Below are 13,428 nucleotides of genomic sequence, written 5' to 3'. Positions count from 1 at the left end.
AAGCCAACCCAAGTTTCGAGGACGAAACTTCCCATAAGGAGGGAGGGATGTAAAATCCAAGAATTTTAAGTTTTATCATTTAAGTTTTATCACGATAGTATATTTTGGATACCAGGAATTTATCTCATTTGAGGATGTGAGATTTGTAAGATTTTACCAAGATTGAGTGAATAATAATATCGTGTATATTATTATTTGAAATTTCGCAGATAAATGCCTAAGATTTGAGTTGATATGGAGATACCGGGATAAAAATCAGGCAAAAGATAATAAAATCCCTAGAATTCGAAATTTACAGTGTACATATTTGAGAATTTCGAAAATTGAGAGATAAAAGAATTAGAGTTCGAATTTATATCACGGATAGATCACGATTCTCGATAAAGATTTGATTCAGATTCAAACGCGATATCACTCGATCACGATAGCAGCCAACCCCTATAAATAGGAGGGCCTTGTAGACTCGAAAATCACACCACATATCACACCAAATTTTCGAAAATTTGTGCTCTAGTCTCCTTAGGAATTTTCGAGCGCAGCGAAGCCCTGTCGCCGTCCAACCAGTGAAGTAGGAATTTCGAAGAACCCTAGCCTTTTTACGTTTTTCATCAAGAATTTAAGGTAAGTGGGCTTGTTTTAAATTATTGAATTTCGATGCATATATTTTCGGTTTTATAAAAATTCGGGCGAGTACAATTCTTCTTCTACACCCTTCTGGTTACGATATTTTGCATGAATAAATTTTTTGACACTGTGAGAATTCAACTTGATATGGGTGGGAATCCCAACCATACGTACCCTTACGCGGTGGGGGAGATAACCGCTATACGGCCTCGTCCCCTTAGAGGAGTAAAAATTAGGGACTGATATCAGTAAACCATTGAAAGTAGATGAATCTCAGTGTCGGGTTAATGATGCGCACGTGATAAGAATTATGCTTGCATGGTATGTATATTTCGAAATTGCATGTTGTTTTGTTGTACTCGAACGGCCCCCACTTGCTGAGTATTTCCCAAAATACTCACCCCTTACAACCTTCCCAGATAAATTCGAAGAGCAGATTGAAGAAGAAGAATCAGAATAATTTTGGGGCTGGTGAATTGTTTTAATCTCGAGAGTTACTAGCAAAGAGGTTTCTGAATTTTAGGTACTCAAGTTTTATGTAAAAACGTTTCCGCATTTATTTCATTAGTTATTTCAGTTGTAAAGACTTTGATTTTTGAGATTATGATTAATAAACTGGTATTTCGGTTTATACTATGCTACGAGGCTGGTTGTTTCAATTGTGTGATTGTTAAACGACGCCGGTGTCAAATCCCGAGTTTCGGGGCGTGACACCAGATGCATTTGCAGACACAAAAGGGATAACTAAATCATATATACATGCTGCAAATGCCCCTGCTCGAATTGAAATTCCGAATAAACAAATTGAAAATACTCATGATGTCATTAAACACCTGAAGCGTGGAAGGCCAGTCGGTTCCAAGGATAAAAATCCTCGAAAAAGAAAATTCATAGAGAAACACGATGATCACAAAATAAAGAATGATGTTCCTGGAGAAACACATGATGATCACAAAATAGAGAATGGTGTTCTTGAAGAAACACATGATGATGAAAATGTTCTGTCAGAACCACAAACTGACGAGAATCATGAAATCTCTATCAATTATATTAATACTGGAAAAATATAGAACCGAAAAGATATAAAAGAAATTAATGATATATTTTCTTATAATGTGGCAATCGACATCATAAATGATAATGAAGATTATGAACCAAAATCTTTTGGTGAATGTTAAAATCGGCAGGATTGGATAAAATGGAAAGAATCCATCTAGGTTGAATTGGATTCGTTAAATAAACGTAATGTTTTTGGACCTATAGTCCTTACACCTGAAGGTGTAAAACCTGTTGGATACAAATGGGTTTTTATTCGAAAGTGAAATGAGAAAAATGAAATAGTAAGATATAAAGCTCGACTTGTTGCATAAGGTTTTTCTCAAAGGCCTGGAATTGATTATGAAGAAACGTATTCTCCCGTGATGGATGCAATTACGTTTCGGTATTTGATTAGCTTGGCGGTATCTGAAAATTTAGAAATGCGTCTTATGGATGTTGTTACAAGCTTACTTATATGGATCACTTGATAGTAATATATATATGAAAATCTCTGAAGGATTTAAGGTGCCTCAAGCACAAAGTTCAAAATCCAGGGAATGTTATTCTGTGAAATTACAAAGATCATTATATGAGTTAAAGCAATCAGGTCGAATGTGGTATAATCGACTAAGTGATCACTTGATGAAAAGGGATATGTAAATAATTCAATATGCCCTTGTGTTTTCATTAAGAAAACAACATCCGGATGCGTAATTATTGCTGTATATGTTGATGATTTAAACATCATTGGAACGAATAAGGAAATTCAAGAAGTTGTGTCATACTTGAAGGAAGAATTTGAAATGAAGGATCTTGGAAAAACCAAGTATTGTCTGGATTTACAAATTGAACAAAAAAGAATGTGGAATAGTTTGTTCACCAGACAAATTATACAGAAAAGATCCTTAAACGTTTTAATATGGATAAAGCAAATCCTTTAAGTACTCCAATGATTGTTAGATCATTAAACATAGAAAAGGATCCATTCCGTCCATGTGAAGATGATGAAGATATTCTTGGTCCAGAAGTACCATATCTAAGTGCTATCGGTGCCCTTATGTATCTTACAAATTGTACAAGGCCTGATATATCTTTTGCCGTAAATTTGTTGGCAAGATTTAGCACATATCCAACAAAGAGACACTGGAACGAATTAAACATATATTCCGTTATCTACGAGGAACGACAGACTTGGGACTTTTGTATTCAAAAGATACTAATCTAAGTATAATTGGTTATGCCTGATGCTGGATACTTATCTGATCCACACAAGGCACGTTCCCAAACTGGATATGTATTTACTCGTGGAGGCACTGCAATTTCTTGGCGTTCACATGAAACAAACGCTCGTAACAACTTCATCAAACCATGCCGAGATTATTGCACTACATGAAGCAAGCCGTGAATGTGTGTGGTTAAAATCAATGACCCAACATATCCAAATCTCATGCGGATTATCATTCGACGAGAAGCCTGTAATACTATATGAAGATAATGCTGCATGTGTTGCTCAAATGAAAGAGGGATACATAAAAAGCGACAGAACTAAACATATTCATCCTAAGTTATTCGCATTCACCAAAGAGCTAGAGAAGAATAAATGTATTGATGTTCGTCACATTCAATCAAGTGAAAACTCATCAGATCTCTTCACAAAGGCACTTCTTACGTCAATATTCAGAAAGCACATATATAATATTGGGATGCGCAATCTACGAAATTTGTGAAGAATTGTTCGTGTCAACATGAGGGGTAGCTTACGTGACTGCACTCTTTTTCCCTTACTATGGTTTTTATCCCAATGAGTTTTTCCTAGTAAGGTTTTTAACGAGGCAGTACAAAAACACGTAATGAAGACATCATCGTATCATGATCATCATCACAAGGAGGTTGTTGAAAATAATATTTGAATGTTGAAAAAGTAATAGTTGAATATTTGAATGTTGAAAATAAGAGTTGTAAAATTAGAAATTTATGTGTGATGATGTAGGTAATGATGTATTTTATTTTTGGATTATTTGTAAAGATTTCCTATAAATAGATATCTCATTTGTGAAAAAATTCACAATTGAGTAGAGAGAAAAATATAATAAATTGTGTAGTTTGATAAATTTTAAGAGTTTGAGATTTTACTTTTTACCATAAATTTTTGCTTTTCACAACGGCAATTACAATTCTTTTTTTTTTTTTTTATTAAGGGTATGCAAATCACTGGACAATTTTCAAGATAATATTTGAAGTAGCAAAAGGATAGCACCAATCTCACGCAATGGAGTGGGTGAACTAACAATCCTATTTATTAGTTTGAAGATATTTGGCTAGTAGCCCACAGAGATTTTTCTCCATTCTCGTAATTTTCAGGTGCTTTTTGCTGTTATTATTATGGGTTTGGCTTCGCCTCAACTGTTTTGATGTTGTATCTTGAAATTTTAGCTGCAATCTGACAAGTTTTCTTAGATCATGAGTTGTGAAGTTCAAATCTTGCAAAAGCTGATTCTTGGAAAGAATTTATCTGTTTCTGCTCGTATTCACTTTTTGAAGTTACGTTTTAGTTTAAGAATCTTGGTTGTTAACGGACTCTGGAATTTTTTTGAAATTAGCTTATATATTCTGAGGAATTGTTTAGGATCTGCAGATTTTGGTGAACTTCATTGATTATGTATTTCTAAATATTTTTATTGAATCCTGGCATTTTTCAGAGTAATCCTGTGGGGAAAAAAAGAGTAACGTATGGGTATGTATAATGTGTTCTTATTGGAAATAAAAGTTCCAGGTTTTAAAGAATGCTTATCTTAACCATTTTAGGCATTGAAATGACAAAGATTTATTACCAAGACTGTTGGTGATGAAATTCCTTGTTTTCCGTACACATTAATGTGATAAGAGTCCTTTGATATCTTATTTTCTTGTAAGAGATCTTATATATTCTCTTTTGTGTTTTCAGCAATGTCTTGGAAAGTTATAGTTGTTTTATTAATTGGGCTTCTAGCATGGTCGTACAACGCCTTCTACCCTCCCCCTCCGCTCGTTTGCGGCTCTCTTCATGGTCCACCCGTTACCGCCCCTCGAATTAAGCTTAGAGATGGGAGACACTTGGCTTATAAAGAGCATGGAGTACCCAAAGATAGAGCTAGATACAAAATCATCTTGGTTCATGGCTTTCTTTCAAGTAGACATGAGGATTTTCTTACTAAATCGGTATTAACATGGACGGCTGTTGAAATCTGACATTTTCTTTGAAAACCGCGGCGTTCCAAATGAACACCTTATTTTTGCATTTTCAGGAATTGGCTGAAACACTAGGGATATACTTTGTGTCCTTTGATAGGCCAGGTTATGGTCAGAGTGATCCTGATCCAAAACGAACCATGAAAAGTACAGCTTTAGACATAGAAGAACTCGGGGATCAATTGGGACTTGGACCCAAATTTTTTGTTGTTGGATATTCCATGGGAGGGCAAGTAGTTTGGGGATGCCTGAAATACATTCCTCATAGGTTAATCTTAGCTATTTATTAAGGCACCCTTTTCTTTTTCTGTATTCTATCATTGGTTTTGGAAAGTTTGTTCACTTCTCTCATATGAAAACAGACTGGCCGGGGCAACTTTGATTGCCCCAGTTGTCAACTATTGGTGGCCAAGTTTTCCTACAAATTTATCTACAGAAGCATACAATCAACAATCATGTCGAGATCAATGGGCATTACGAGTGGCCCACCATGCACCGTGGCTCCTTTACTGGTGGGATACTCAGCAATGGTTTCCTTCCTCCAGTGTTGCAAATGGGATGCCTAATTTTACTGCTCCAGATCTGAAAGTTCTTCAGGAGTTGGCTGGGACACGTCTTACAAATCCGGTGAATATTTACTGTATTTCTGTTTTATCCTAATCCAAGGTAGGACACAACCAACAGTTAGATTGCCATAATTGGTATTGTTGGTGAGAAAAATTGTCTCTACCATCCTCTATGGTTGTGTACATGGCACCACAAATCAGTCGAAACATTATGCTTAGGATACTGTGCATACGGCTTAAAATATCAAGTTTCAGTGTTGTGTTTAGCTATAGCTTTTGATAAAGTAGTGACATTTATTCAATGCTACATAGCACTCACTCCCAAAAGTTTATATATATGTTCAAATTTCAAATATTAGGCCTTTCGATGAACAAGTTCTTCCATCACTAAGATTTACGGCCCCTAAAAATCTCTGTCATCTTTCAATATAAAATGAGACAAAATTGTCACACAGTCGAAAGTCTAGGCTCGATATTTTCTATAAAATCTCCTTTGATGTTTCATTTCATGGAAAGGAAGAAACCAACCTTGGTATTTTCTTGATTTCCCTTCCTTCTGGAAATTATGCTTAACCTTTGAAGGCTTTGCTGTTGATTCTATGCTCAAATAGTGTTTTTCTTTTATATTATATTTGGCCATAATACTTAATCTTTCAATAGGGCTATGCAACACAGCAAGGAAAATACGAGTCCCTTCACCACGACATGATGGTTGGATTCGGGAAGTGGGATTTCGATCCTATGGAACTCGAAAATCCTTTTATCCACACAGAAGGTTCTGTACATTTGTGGCATGGCGTTGAAGATGGCATTGTTCCAGTTACACTGCAACGGTTCATTGCTCAAAAGCTTCAATGGATACAATATCATGAAGTACCGAATGCTGGGCATCTGATCGCACTTGCTGATGCTAATATTAAAGATTCAATCTTGAACACACTTTTGATTGGGAAGAAATGAATGTTCAAGCTAAAATTGTATGTCCTTTTTGACTGATCCTGTATTTCGTCGATGGATATCGACATATTCGTGCATGAATAAATCATATTTTGTAATCGCAGACGGGGAAACATACACCTAGACCATCACGAAAGCCGGAAATTCAAACCCGGCATTCATCCACGGACCCAAATGCATCGGGTCGTTGGATCTTGCGTAAGAACAATGGCCTAATGGCGTGATCGACATTCTCAAACACAGAGGTGTGATTGAGTTAATATTGCTCAGCTGTTTTCATTGTCTTGAATAATAACGAAACTAAATTGTGATTAAATATAATCAAATATTGATCATAACAGTATCATATCTTGATCCAATAAAAATTATAATGATATTGAAATTTAGTTTACGTTGATAATCGCTATCCCTATATATATAAATAAGAACGGTTCTCTGATAAATCGGAAATATGATACAAAAGGCTACCACCATATATGCCATCCAGTCAATACTAATTGGCGAGATCCACAATCAATTTTATAAATAAATTGAAGTCAAATTTCCTGATTAAAATATTAATTTTACAGAAATACCATCTAAACTTGTCTCCAATATATCTCATTACTTATTTATTTTTATTAATCATATATTTTTTAGAATTTTTAAATTCCGAAATATATTTTTTTCTTAATCTAAATTTTTTAATATTTAATTAATTCATCGTGTCACTCCTGAAAATAACACAAAAATTAATAAGATAAAAAATCATGTATTCAAATTTTATTTTTACATATATGCATCGTAGGATTGAGCGGTTACAGCTTTATCAAAAGTTACAGTTGGTAGTAACGGAACAATTCAAAGTTTTTAGATCACACAACAGCTTAAGCGCCACGTTTCGATTGCTTTACTCAATAGACACAATTTTTGCACACAACAATCTATCTCTTAATAATTGCACTCATTGCAATCAATAATAGTCAAACAATTGACCTTGACTCTGATACCAATTGTAAGAGTGAGCGCTTGTCATTTTATCAAAAGTTATGGTTGGTGGTAACAGTGCAATTCAAATATTTTTAAATGCACAAAAGCTCAAGCACTGCGTTTCAATTGCTTTACCCAACATACACACATCGCGTGTAAGGGGTGCTAATATTTATTAAACAAATCAACCCCTTTACCAACAATTTTTCAGTAAATTTGATGAAGCCTTAATTAATTTTACAGAAATACCATTGAATCCTCATTTTCTTTTAGCCTCCTTTCAAATTTATCTACGAAAATATCTGATCGCTTATCTATTATTGTTTATTATATTTTATCTATTTTTATAATTTTTATATTAATCTAAAATTTCGAATATTTAATTCATCATATCAGTCCTAAAAAAAACATTAAAATTAATTAACATAAAAAAATATGTATTAAAAAAAAAATTTACATATACGCACGCATGAGTACAAGGGGCGTCTAGTTATTATTTTACTATTTAGCGTGAGTTTGAATACAAAATTGTATATTTTAAAAACATTTAAATAAGTCTAGATTTTTAAAGTTCTTTTATTAAAAAAATAATAAAAAAAAAGAATAACTTGAAAGACAGTCAGTCAAAGAACCTAGGTGCGCATGAATCCTAGTTTTGAAATATACACAGCAAAAATTCGTAAGCATGATATAGTTAAGTGGTTGACATCTGAAAACGGCAGAGGGGGCAATAGTGACTAGTCCTCAGCCATCTCTTGATGCAGTCCCCATGAAATATATGGCAGCATGGCATGCAAACACCCTCGCAACCGCCTTCAAAATCATCTAAACAGATCGAGCATCTCGTGCGGCTGTCATCCAAATTAGAATCGACAATCATGCTTTTCAAAGATTTGATAGATGCTTCGCTACTAGGGATCATGGTCGGGCAATCAGTCGCCAGTAGTAATAACTCTTGGATCATATGATCCTCGTAACGAATGCGTTGGTGGACCAGGTTAAAATCGATGTAGAGATTCAACTGGTTGTCGGATTGAGACATGGAGGAGACGAGTATATTCCAAGCCTTGTGGACCGCAAACTCGGCCAACTTTCTTCGGGCCGAAATCGATAGACGAAAGCCTATTAGACCTCGATAAAGTGTTCGGAACATTTTTTCTTTGGACCTCGCCGTGTTTTGGGGTTTGAACTGGATTTGTTTCGGGCGTGAGTATGACCAACGCTGCCCCAACGACTCTAACTCCGTCGAATCTTGGCGTAAAATCCTTCGACAATATTGGTGAGTACCAGAAAAAGTGAAGATCACTTGAATCTGTGCAGAAGGGACTGATTTTATTTTGAACTTTGGGGTCCGTATATTCAATTCTTGAGATAATTCGTGGAAACGACGTGAACCCATATCGTTGTTCAAGATGCAACAAGAAAAACAAGAACAAAGAGGTAGCGGTTTTAGAACTATTTTCTGAGAAACGGAGAATTTTAAGGATACCGTATTCTAAAGGATCCACAAATCTATGGAAAGATAATCTGCAAATCCCCTGGATTTTCCCTTTTTGAATACGCCGGGGGAAATTTGTTAAAAAGAGAATCAAAATTTTCCAAAATCGAGCACTCAATTATTATAGTTAATGGATCGGCGTACATTTTTATTATTATTCTTCAAATTAACCCGAATTTCAATTCGTCACGTGTTTATTTGATATGATCAATTTTATTTATTTTTCATGTCATTTACTAACTAATAAAGTTCATCCGCACTTATCTGAATTATATTTTAAAATTTGATGATTCGATAATCATTTTTTTTTAACTAAAACTCCTTCCAAATATCCATACACATAGATAAAACAAATAATGTGTAATTCTTAATTTTCTTTTGATAAAGAATTTGGATAAAATCTAAAAATTAATGTAACATGAATTTGCAACAATTTTTGCTAGCTAGCTACTCGTCTTACGAAAGATGCATATGGATTAAAACCAACCATGCATATTCATCGAGGGATCCATAAGTATCAAAACCATGCATATATTTTAAATAAATGGCATACCAACATCGGCTTCAAAATGATCTTCCAAACTGATCGAACAACCGAAGAAGGAATGCATGCATTTCAAAGATTCATGTATTAGAGTAGATGTCCTATAAACCAACTGTTGGCTAGAAAATTTATTGATTCAGTTGTAACAGATAATCTTTATTTTAATATAATTTATTAATTCATGGTTCGTTACTTCTTTATCTGTATACTAATGTGATCAACATAGATAAAGACGTTGATTATACTTTAATACGAATGAATCGTAGTTCGATGTTGAAACTCATTTGTAAACACTGTAATCTAAATTCGTTCCTAGTCGATTCAGCCGTCTAAAACATGGATAAAGGTCGCTTGAGCTCGAGACTAGCATATGTGATGTTGTGTACCGCGTTTCTTGGTAAGGGCATAAAGATGTCCAAACACGCAGATGGATAGTCATATGATGAATATTATACCGAACTGTCCTCCCTAGGACTTTCCAAGTGGTTATCATTCATTGAAAAGATAATTTCATGATTGTTATTGTACACCATTAGTTTTTACGACCCAGGACAACAATGAGGCTCTATACGTTAGGGATGTGCTTTGACTCGTTTACCGACTCCAGAAGGGTTATCAGGTGGCGAGATTAGGTACAGTTGCGACACGTGTAGGAGCCAGTGCATTGTAGTCGTGAATTCATCGCTCACCTACGGGTGTGCATATCGATCATGTGTGATCTGATGAAATAATAGTACATGGAATTTTTGGCCAGAGATGTACATTAGGGAATGAGTTCTCCAATTGTACATATGTACAATACCACTATTTATTCTCAAAAATGTGTCACACAGTTATCGAATTCTTATGCAACCCTCGATGAACCAATGGTTTCAGATTCGATCGGGATACATGAGATAGAGGGACCATACTGTACGCTAATCATAACCGACTGGTTCTTGCAGGCACTATCAGTGATACTTAGGGAATCATGGGGCGATACTACTAGACGCTCTTAACATGATTCAATGGGTTTAATCAGAAATATAATTTATGACATTCTCATTATCAATTGTTGTTACATAGAATGTGGCAAATTAGAGTAAACCCGAATAAAAGATTATGTCATGAATCACAAAGAGTTGTGAACCCACGGCTAACTATATCCCTAAACCATTGAGGGTCACACAAGTACTGGATTATTTTGTCCCCGTTGAGATTAAAAAAAATTCAAGGAATTGAATTTACATAAAACATTGAGATAGTAAATTCAAGGAGTTGAATTTATGTTTATGACTGTTAAATTTTGGAGGTGATAAATTCAAGGAGTTGAATTTATAATTTAAATATTAAATTCAAATGTTGAATTTATAAACGATTTAAATTAAATGTTTGTAAGAGTACAAGACCAACATACAAATTATTAAGGTTCTTAATTGGATTTTAAAAAGATTAATTAATTAATTAAACTAGTTGAACTAGAATATTTAATTGATTAAGATCATTAAGTATTTAATTTAATTAATGAGTCCTAAGCATATATATACGTATATTAGGTTTGAGGTTAATAATAATAATAATAATCAATCCTTACAATTTTTAAAATCCTAGCCTCCACAACCTGAAAATTTCGAAAATCCTCCTCCAAAAGGTCTTCTCAATTTCGGCCACCTTGAAAAATATTCAAGGTCTTGAGCCGCCTCTCAATTTATTCTCCAACGTTAAAATCTCTTCTAATTTTCTAGTACAAGTTAGAAGAGGAACAAGTAATCCGGTCGTGGACCTGATTCGAAAATTGAAGAAAGGAGATTTGAAGAACGTACGAAGGATTTAAAACAAGAGCTACGTTCGCTTATAATGACATAGTTGAAGCCAAGTGAAAATTCATTAAAGTAAAAGTTTTAAACATCTTATGTATGTTTATTTTATTAAAACCATATGAGTGCTCAAAAAATAATTTTGAATGTCAAAATTTAAAATTTTTAAACTTCCGCTGCGTGTAGCCACGAGAAAAACGATTTCACAATATCATGAGTAGATGATTTATTTCACTACTAGGAATCATGGTCGGGCCGGCCGCACTGATGATCTCTATCGGCGACTTGACCAACTATTCTCGATAACTTAGTTATGAGCCCTTTCTTCAATACATTGAACATTTTGTTTTGATTGATTTTCCAGGCAGGAGTAATCCGGAATCCATTATTGTAATTGCGTGGAATTTAATTAATTTGGGGTAAAATCCAATTCTATACGGTGTATAAGTGTCTGCCGAACTTTGGGAATTTTCTTCGCCCTATTTCCGACACTACATGTCCTAAGCGTGTATGTCTACATGTATGCAAACCGTGCCGATGCTAGGAAATGCCAATTTCAATTTGGTTATGAGGACATAATTGAATATAGTGTAAAGGTAATACCAATATGCTAACATCGGCACGGTTTGTACATGCATCGTCGGAAATCAGGCAAAGAAAATGCTCAAGGAAATCGGAGGCATTATTTTCTGTCCGGTTTTGTGTGCATGGCACCACAAATCAATCGAAACATTATGCTTATGATACTGTGCATACGGATTAAAAGATCAAGTCGTAGTGTTATCTTCATCTATAGCTTTTGATATAATAACATAATAATAGTGTTGAAAGAAGTGTCTCCCAAATCAAAGACACATGAGGGACCGATGACTGAGATGAGCCGAGGATGAGAAATGAATTGTTGACAGTTGCAACAACCCAAACCAACTAAGGGGTACCAGCAGTAAAGAAGGGAAAGACTTAGTTGGGTTAAATATATATAGATCTGAAGGCTCTCAGAAGAAAATCATCAGAAGATATATCTACTGTCTTTGAGAGGAAAAAGATATTGATTGAAAACACGAGAGAAGAGAGAGACTTGTATAAGAGAGTCTTAGGCGTGAGTGTGGAAAAGTTTCCGGTGTAATCTCCTCTTTGTACTATTGGTGTGATCAATAAAATCCAACAGGTTGTGCTCCCGTGGATGTAAGCCACTTCGGCTGAACCACGTAATTCTCGTTGTGTTCTAAACTTTCTTGATTTGCTGCATGTGTTTCGTGAACGTTGAAATCATCTGCTGTAAGATTGTTATATAGTGAAATTTTCAACAATTGGCGCCGTCTGTGGGAACGAAGACACGACACGACACGAATAATAATCAAGAAGATGGGATCTATGAAATTCGACATCGAAAAGTTCACAGGGGAGAACGATTTTGGCCTGTGGAGAATCAAAATGCGAGCAATACTAATTCAACAAGGTTTGGAGGATGCATTGAAAGGAGAAGAAGCCATGATAGGTGATCCGAAAGAAAAGATTCAAAATCTTGCGAAGGCACAAAGCGCAATCATTCTGTGTCTCGGAGACAAACCATTGCGTGAAGTTTCCAGAGAAGTATCAGCGGCAGCTATGTGGACTAAACTCGAATCACTCTACATGACTAAATCACTTGCTAACAAGTTGTACATGAAACAGAAGTTATATTCGTTCAAGATCCTTGACGAGAAGAAAATCTCTGAGCAGATTGATGAATTCATCAAGATCTTGGATGATCTGGAAAATATCGAAGTCAAATTGGAAGGAGAGGACAAGGCATTAATCTTGTTAAACTCTCTCCCAACTTCATATGAAAACTTCAAAGATGCACTACTCTACGGCAGGGAGCAATCAATCACATTGGAGGAAGTACAATCAGCAATAAAGGCCAAAGAACTACAGAAAGGAATGAACTCTCAAGGCTATGGGCAAGGAGAAAGCCTCAATGCAAGAGGGAGACCTGCTAAAAGACAGCAAAGAAGGAACACTTCACGATCAAGATCGAAGAGTCAAGTAAGATATAGATGTTTCTTATGTCATAAGGAAGGACACTTCAAAAGAAATTGCCCAGAAAGGAGAAAGAACCATCAAGAAAGAGGCAATGAAGATGGCGTAGCCTCTGTAGCTTTTGATGGATATGACACAGCAGAGGCATTGACCATATCAGATCAAGGGACATCAACTGAGTGGATT

The 13,428-nt window shown here is 35.2% G+C and overlaps 1 protein-coding gene across 2 annotated transcripts; it reads left to right on the top strand.

Annotated features, from left to right (window-relative positions):
* Window positions 1-3,893: 3,893 nt before the first annotated feature.
* LOC142537829 (uncharacterized) lies at window positions 3,894-6,511 on the top strand. 2 transcript variants are annotated; one of them, XM_075643317.1, is made up of 6 exons: window positions 3,894-4,023; window positions 4,362-4,396; window positions 4,607-4,860; window positions 4,947-5,158; window positions 5,253-5,517; window positions 6,117-6,511. In XM_075643317.1, exons 2-6 carry the CDS (start codon window positions 4,393-4,395, stop codon window positions 6,414-6,416), a joined length of 1,035 nt encoding a protein of 344 aa, XP_075499432.1. In that variant the 5' UTR covers window positions 3,894-4,023; window positions 4,362-4,392; the 3' UTR covers window positions 6,417-6,511. The 2 variants fall into 2 exon arrangements, with proteins under 2 accessions (XP_075499432.1, XP_075499439.1); XM_075643324.1 differs by lacking the exon at window positions 4,362-4,396.
* Window positions 6,512-13,428: the final 6,917 nt, after the last annotated feature.

Source organism: Primulina tabacum, chromosome 1 (genome assembly GCF_025594145.1).
Source record: "Primulina tabacum isolate GXHZ01 chromosome 1, ASM2559414v2, whole genome shotgun sequence".
Taxonomy (NCBI): Eukaryota; Viridiplantae; Streptophyta; class Magnoliopsida; order Lamiales; family Gesneriaceae; genus Primulina; species Primulina tabacum.
The sequence above is the reverse complement of the archived record's forward strand: the minus strand, read 5'-3'. Positions and strand labels throughout refer to the sequence as shown.